Genomic DNA, 8,329 nt, shown 5'->3' on the forward strand with positions numbered 1-8,329 from the left:
TCCCTAAAAGCTGGTTTGTGCATATGTGCACATGCATTTATTGTCTCTAATTGATTTGGGTTTGCCATCATCCTTTTCTCTTAACAATCATTACTATAGTTTGTGTTCTTTTATTATTTTATTTTATCGTAGTTTTACCTCATTAAACTATATGTCAGATGAGTAATAGGGGAAAGATACTGAGGCAGTGGAACATTAAAGCTAACTTACCTAGAGGGTACTGAGTATCAGACAGTGCTGTCTGGATTTAGAGATCCTGACTCTGCAATAGCACATATGCACAAGGACATTTTTAAAAAATTATGGCTTCATCAAGGCACAAATTGTATAATTTTCAGTGGCTCTGTGCCTAACCTGCACTACACATCTTTGCTTCTTGGTAGTAAGCACACACTTTGATGCCTGTAGTTCAATCAACAGTACAGGTAAACAGGACCTTTTGGGCTGGTGATTTAAGCTCTGTTATCTGAAGGGTTAGCTGCAATTCACTGATTTCTTGTGAGGGAAAAACAAACAAACAAACTAGTTTCTATCAAGTTTTATGTTGCTCCAGGATTAAAATCTGGTTTTCTACTGATATAACCAGGGAAAATTGAGCTTGGAAGAAGGGAGGTGGGTTGGTTAGCTGGTCTAGTTTCATTGTGGGTTTATATTTTTTTTGAGGGGGTATGGGGGTGTTTGGAAGGGGTTCTGAATTTGGGGTTTTTTAGGGAGTGGTAGAAACACAGTGCTAGAAATACACTAAATCCACCTGACTCAAAGGAAAGCCTTCATCCTTGTACTCAGTATGAACTAGGACATTTCTGGAGCCACAGTGCTTTTGTTTGCTTGCCACAGGTGGGTTTTACTCTATGCTTCAAGCTAAAGCCCTTTGATAACAATTCTTTTTGCTTTTCCTTAGATTTAATTCTCAGTTTACTATCGGGTGTCACTAGCAAATATATGAAATACAGACAAACTATCTAAAGCCAAGTGCTATGGAAAAGGAGAGCATAGAATCTGGATTCCCCTGTTGTTGACAGAACTGAGCCTTCCAGGTCAGGGTAGATGGTGTTTCTGCCACCATCTGTTGTGCTGGGGGATGCCAATGCAATACATTTCATGACCAGTAACCTTCCACAGTTTGCTGTAAAAGAAAATAAAATGTGGATTGATTTTTTGGGTCATGAACAACTTCTACTCTTACCTGAATAGATGCTTTCAGAGGCCAATTTTAAGAACAAATTATATGGCAAGAGAATATGTAACACATGTAAGAAATTATCTAGGATTTTGGCTCTGAAATCTGTGTTTGGGAGCTGACCAGTTTTTCAAGGTCTGACCCAGCAATATGCAGGTATCTTTGATAATCTTTTATTTAAGGAGTGCCCAAAGCCCTGCTAATAACCTCAGCACTGTAAGAAACTTCTTCTGTGGATTGTCTTGTGCATTTAGCAGCTCTGGTGATTTTTTCACCATGTATTTAGAGCAGATTCCAGTTAGCATATGAGTAACATCATGTCAGCCCTAGTTCTTTCGTTCTGACATCTCTTTTGGCTCCTGGTGCGATTTGGCCCGATTTTCCAAAATGTTGATCCTGAGTCCAAATGTAGCTTTGTGGGTGGTACATATGTCAAGCCCTAGTTCCGTATTTTTGGACAACTGTAGCATTTCATAATTCTTTTGAAATGAAAAGAAGAAACAAAGTTAACTGAAAAAAAAATGCAGCTAGATCTAGCTGGGCACAGGCTTGCCTTTTCTACTCCCTCCTCCGCCCCCATTTTTCCATTTGGAAAAATAGAGGTTTACGTGGCAAAAACACTTTACAGGATTTGGGCTTGTTCAGAGCAGAAAGCAATAGCATATCCTTGTCTTTATAACCTATCTTGTCATACCCTGGTGGCCAGTAAGACGTCCTGGGGTATGGAGGAGGAAGATAGGGAGAGTGGAGGCTTGCAACCCTAAGTTTATTAAAACAGTGAGCTAAGCTGAGTTATGTAGATGGCTGGATAAGGCCATGTTGGCACTACAAAAGCCAAATAAACCCCTCAGGTTCTCCGTATGTCTGTGTTTGATGTACCTAGTGCCATATTATGTCTTTATATACAGAACACTCTAAACAGCACAGGAAGGTATAAATGCAGCTTTATTACATAAAATCAAGTTAAATAGTCCAGAAGGTTGTAGCCTGGGTGAAATAAACACATGTATGAAGTTTCACAGGACATAAATCAAAATGAACTTCATAGCTTCCTTCCTTCTCCCCAGCACAGTTGCTGAGCTGCTAGCTGAAAAGCTGTCCTTCATCCTTCTCTTGCAGCAAACCACGTGCTCATATATTATTAATTCTGTTCTACAAGTATTGCAGGACATAGGTACTTTTCTGGAGTGTCTCAGATGGCTTTTCAGTGTGTCTGTGCCAGCTTCACTGCTGTGGTTGCAATTCTGAGCAATGTTTTTCAAGTGCTGATTATTTTTCAGGCAACAGCAACAAAATAAGCATGTTTGAGATGAGTCTTGACACTCAAGGTCTGACTCCAAGAGATTATTTGCTGTGAGAAACCACAAAACAAATCACTGTAGCCCTCTGGGCCTCCCTCACTTAGTTGCATAGCTTCAAGAGGTCACAGGCTAGCCAGCTGCCCATCCTAATCTGCTGATGATACAAGTGCACAGCCTCTTCCAGCATCTTGCGCTGTTGTGCAGCCATTGAAGGCCCTAGGGACAATGGTCCTTACGGTGGTTCCAGAAAAGATGCTGGACTCGGAAGTGGGGGCTATTCTTTTGGAGGACAGCAGTCCAAATGATGCTTTTCTCACTGCCTGTCCCCTCTACCCCCCCGTGCCCCACCTGTTTTGTTTTTTTTTCTTTACTTCGTAAAGCAGTTAGTGTGAGTTGCTGTCCAGGAGAATGTAACAAGGGAGGGAAGAGAAGGATGAAACCTTAGTGGTCCCTCTTCAGCTAAAATACACCAACCCAGAGGGACATGCTTTCCTTCATACTGCAGAACTGTCCCTCCCCAGCCTTTCCCTGGGTGTTGTCTTTCCCTCCTGGCCCACCCATGCCCAAAACCCTTAGCTAGTTAGAGGCTGCTTAGCCCTCTGGGCAGATGTACTTTAGCTAAAGGTGCTCCCCAGCACCTTGGCTCAAGCATGAGTACTGCAAGCCACAGGACTCTGCAGCTTGAGAATGACAGCCATCTACTTTATTTTATTTTTTTTTACATTTTATTTCTCACTGGCAAAATTGTTCACCTTCTCACCTCATCAGTGTCAGCAGCTGGATGAGGAAAAGGTAGAGTACACAGGCATGTGGCAAACAGAACCAGAGCATGAGCATTTACTTCTCTTGTCTCTTGGCCATGGGAAAGCTACTGTGAAATATGAAATCTCTGACAACCTTGACTGTTGCAATCAAGGTCAAATGAGCACTAAATATCCTTCTAAGACTCTTCAACATGTGATGCTTGGGTTGGTTTAAGTGGTCCTGAAAGGTGAGAAGAGGGTTGAAGAGCTGTTTCACACTTGACTGTGTACACGCCCTGCTGTTGCTCACCATGTCATGTTAGCAGTGTGAGTCTAGTAATTGGTGAGGTTCTTGGTGAGTTTGGGAAGTTTTTACTGGTTGGTTGGTTGTTTTTTTTTTATGACACTGTATTACAGTATAGCTGTTGTCATAGTCAACAATCTCTTACCTAATTAGGATGTTACTCCTGTTTACCTCTTTTTCCTTGCAAGCAGTAGGAGCAAATTGGCATGTTAGATATTTCCCCATATTCGCTTTCCTTTTTGGTGAAATAGATAACTCTTTAGGGGAAATGTTTTCACAGAAAAAGAAATTTACAATTTGTCTCAAAAGCAGAGTCCCTAGGAAAAATAATGATTTGTTTTGTTTGTTTGTTTTTAAATCGCAGTGCTTGTTTCAGGGCAGTGGGTCACTAATTGAGTGCAAGCTTTATAAATGTTGTTTGTCCTCCCCCCACAGGGCATACAAAACCATTGAGGAAGATGACCTGAAGTTTCCCCTTATATATGGAGAAGGCAAGAAGGTGGGCACATTTGCTTTCCTTGGACCAAAGGAAGAAGGGATTCTCTGCTGTTTACCACTTGATTTAGCCTGTGGCAGTCCAATGTTTTCCACTCAGTATCTCTTTATTTTATCATTTTGACAGCTTGAAAGAGTATCTTGGTTCTGTCATAAATCAGTCTCATGTCTGGGGGGGAGGCAGGGGGAGCTGAAGTTACTAAAAAGCATTTTTATAGCAGACAGAGTAATTTGCTGTTCAGTTTGCTCTTGTTTTTCTTTCATGTAAATAGGCCACAATGAGGCCATCTCAAATAATTGACTTTGAATGTTTCTGTTCTCATTGTAAAATATAACTTGGCTGGTGAAGATAGCAAGATATCTCTTGGTAAAAAGGAAAAAAAAGTAGGAGGATATTTAATATCTTTTTAGAGTGCTCTGAGATGCAAATCCCTAATTTAGGAAGGGGAGGCATTAGGACAGGATTTGTGAAGTGTAACACCCCTTAACTGTATCTTCTTCAGCAAGTGTACGTGGACTCACTATTGAATTTTTCTGATGTGTGAATGCTGATAGTTTTTCTCGAAAAGGAGAAACAAACCATTCTGTTTGGCTGTAGTTTGATTCCAGCTACGTGATTAAGAACAGTGAGATCATTAGTGCTGATCCCAGCAAGCTTAGCTGGATGCAGCAACAGGATCAATATAAGGACGCAGTGGTGTCAGCCTGCCAATATTGGTATGCTGGCTGTGTTTCTAAATAGTGCTCCCCTGCTGCATTAGGTTCTTATCTCAGTGCAAAAATACACACTCTTCAAAATTAGTCCAAGTTTTGAAGGTTCAGACCTGCAGCTTATCTCTGAATTTGGCTAGGTTTATAATTTGCAAAATGTTTCATGCACATCTTTTTAATTTACTTTCTTATTGCCTTATGGAACCATGGGTTACTAAGGCAAAATAATTTAGAGTCAGTTGCTCGCTGTTATTGATGCTGTGAGCTCTCTTGTTCAGAAGTTCCTGTGGCTAAACTAGATTTTGGGGGAAGTGATACACAGACAGCAGAGAGCGAGGTTCCCTGCCAGGCTGTCTGCCTGGTCGATCTTTGAAGAAGTGTTAATGAAGAAGAGCCTCTTGGGAGACAGCTCATGTTGCAGAGGAAGGTTCCTGGGGAAGGAAGTGGTAGACCTGAGGTAACATCAGGCCTGCCCTTGACTAGCTGTGCCACTGTCACCTGTGTGTTCAGCAGTTTAAGGTGGTCTTTGGCACTTGTGCATGGTGGAGGGGAATGTATGGCAACATGTCAGTAGGAAGAGGCCACAGGTTTCTTAGTTGAGTAATTAGGCTCCTCATCCTTTTTACACAACCTGTTTACTAACAGTATTGTTTGCTGAAGGACTCCTCTCATAGACTGGCATGGGACAGTCAGATGAGTGGGTTAGGTTTCCCATCCCTTACAGAGGCTGACAGTCTAAGATGGGTGCCTGCAGACTGGGATATGAATGAATACCAAGCTTGGGATAATGAGGGAAATGGAGACGACATGAGTGTTAAAAGCTTTGAAGTTGATTAGCTGTGTTAAATCTAGCGTTTCTGGGAGATAAAAGGGAATTCATCCCCAACTGTAGCAGTTGCGGAGTAAGAATGTTCTTTTTCCCTTCTGGCACAATGCAAGTAACAAGATTTGCTCCCATTGCTTTTCTTTATTTCCAGGCTCGGGTTATGGCAACAATTGGAGTGACCCGAGGATTGGGAGACCATGACCTGAAAGTGCACGACTCTAATATATACATCAAACCCTTCCTTTCCTCATCTCCTGAGGTAAAACAGCCAAGGTTCAACTATCTGATTTAAAAGAAAGAAGAAAATATACTTAGTGTGCTTGTTTCTTCTTCCCAGATTGTCTGTTCTGACTGTGGTCCGATCCAGGTAACGTGCTGCCCTTCTCAAAGGTGCAGCATGTCAGTAACATCCACATAGTAGGAATGTTGTAAGTTACCCAGCTGGATGTCCTGACCCTGGTTGCTCCACATTCCTGGCAAGGCACTGATGCCTTCTCACTCCTTGGTCTATGGTTATCCTATGGCCTCATAATTCAGTATGACAGACACCCATCTGTCCCCATCTTCATGTGTTACAGCTCCTCTTGTAGTCTAGATCATGATACCTTCACAGAAACTGATGTAGAGTAGAAAGGAGCACTTCATGTCTTCTGGGGTAGTGTAGTATCCTACTTTACTCAGAGGATACCAGATCAACTATTAAGCAGGGAAATGTCAAGAGTGATTGGAAGAGGGCTTTCTGCTTCCATCTGTCTGCCTCTTCAGCTCCAGTGCTTAATTCTTTATGATGTTTTTCTGTGAACACCAAATAATGGCAGGAATGGCAATGTGATTCCCAAATGGTGGCATAACAAGGGGATTATGCAGTACTCGTTGGTTTTTTTGCCTCTCACAAATATTGAAGTATTTGACCACCAGAGACCTTGCAGTGAAGGATACAAAGCCTTCCAAAGGGATTTGAATGTATTTGTTAACAAGAAATGTGCAAACCTGACTTTTTTTTTTCCCCTCTGTAACTGCATTCCTGTTCCTACGTCAAGGAACAGATGACACATTTTTTTATAAAATATTAAGAAAGGACAAACCATCTGATGAAAGCAATAAAAAGGAAGCCTTTGCTTCCATGGCCCAAATGCTTAGAGCCATCCACTGTCAACTGGTTTGCTGGAGTTCCAGCCCTACCCAGTATTTGACCTTGAATTTATTGCTTGCTATAGCAGTATGAGAACAAAAATACACAAATGACATAATACTGCTAGGAAGGAACCAACTAATGAGATTAACCTTGCTTAGAACATCTTTGACTCTTTAAAATTTTTTTTTTTTTAAAGTGCTGAGATATTTTGGCCCTGAAGAAAAATGGGAGCTCTACAGACAGCACCTTCTCTATGTTTTCTTCGTGTCGGTCCAGCACCTTCCCTCTCCCCTCTTTGAGTGTGTGGTATCCCTGACCAGGGACCTGGGACCTGCTCCTGTTCTCAGCCAGCCAGGCAGCAGCTCTGCCCTCATCACTGTGATGGATTTGTTTAGTGCCAGCAAAACAATGCAATTCTACCTATTTATTTTGCTTTCTGGCACGCTGAGACCCAGTGTTTCTGGGGAATGTAATGGCTGCAGCAGAGTGTCTCAGCAGTATTATCCCTGCCAGTTGCTGCTGCAGTATTTGTCTATGTGTTTAAACCAAATCTTCTCATGGGCTTTTCTGATTTGTGTGGAGTGTGTCTGTATGTGTTCAAATTCTGGAATATGACATCCAGTTCATATGCTATCCACGTTTCAGGATCTTTTAACTGCTTTGCAAAAGGGAAGCAAAATTGGCTTTGTTTCCACATTCTCTTTACAGCTAAATTCAGCAAAAATGTATGAGGGCAGGAGGAGGAAAGACTAAGCACCAGCCACCTCAATTTAGACGTACTGGCAAAAAAGCCCTGAATTCTATTAGGAACTAACATATGCTCCAACTTGCTTTCCATTGCACCTCTTTCTCTTAATCATCTCTTCCTTCTCTTCCCAGAGAGAGCCTCTGTGCTTTATCTCCTCATGCTTTTTCCCTGACTTGTTCTGTCCATATGTGGACAGTGCACCTTGCACAGAAACCAGCATTAAGGAACGACATCTTTATGCTACCATCTGGGAAGCTTGGCACTCGGAAGTAAAGGCAGTGGCATCAAGCAGCAGTTATATTTGGCCCTTGTGCAGCACTGGATTTTGAATTGTTTGTGTAGAGGTAGGGAAGCACAATGTCTGCTTTCCAGACCTGGAAAAGGGGAGGCACAGGAAATTAAACAGCACAGTGAGTCGTGACAGACGGAGGATCCAAGGTCTTCTGGCTTCTGTTTCTGTGCTGTAATTACAGCATCCTTTCCCAAGTTGGGGGCAACGTGGTGAGTTTTCAGAACATTTTATTTCCAGTGTGACAAAGCTCTAGTATGCCACATCCACTGAAATTTAGCTGAAGGTAAGCAGCCCTGAGACTACATCCAGAAACAGGCATATAAAAGTAATTTGAGGGTGGTGTGAAATGATACTTTGATAGAGTGCCAGGCTATGGGAGGAGAAGTCATGTAGCCAAGACTGACAAATGTAATCAGGATTCAGTGGCTCAGCTGTTACAAGACCAGATTTGGAGGACTTCTGCAGGTTGGTGAGCTCTAGAGAATTAAGCCTTTTCTAATGAACTGGAGTAGCACAAAGCAGGCAAGCCATGGCTGAGGCTGTCTGGCGTGGAATTAAATATTTATTTTTCATAATGGAAAATTTCATTTGAAG

At 42.1% G+C, this 8,329-nt stretch overlaps 1 protein-coding gene across 1 annotated transcript in view; it reads left to right on the top strand.

Annotated features, from left to right (window-relative positions):
* PPM1H (protein phosphatase, Mg2+/Mn2+ dependent, 1H) overlaps positions 1 to 8,329 on the top strand; it is a 78,949-nt gene that overhangs the window by 59,184 nt on the left and 11,436 nt on the right. Inside the window, exons 7-8 of the mRNA XM_009997777.1 lie at positions 3,964 to 4,027; positions 5,712 to 5,819. Coding sequence (XP_009996079.1) covers positions 3,964 to 4,027; positions 5,712 to 5,819 — 172 coding nt within the window. The remainder of the gene's footprint in view (positions 1 to 3,963; positions 4,028 to 5,711; positions 5,820 to 8,329) is intronic.

Source organism: Chaetura pelagica, unplaced genomic scaffold, assembly GCF_000747805.2.
Source record: "Chaetura pelagica isolate M959 unplaced genomic scaffold, ChaPel_1.0 scaffold314, whole genome shotgun sequence".
In the NCBI taxonomy this organism is placed as follows: Eukaryota; Metazoa; Chordata; class Aves; order Apodiformes; family Apodidae; genus Chaetura; species Chaetura pelagica.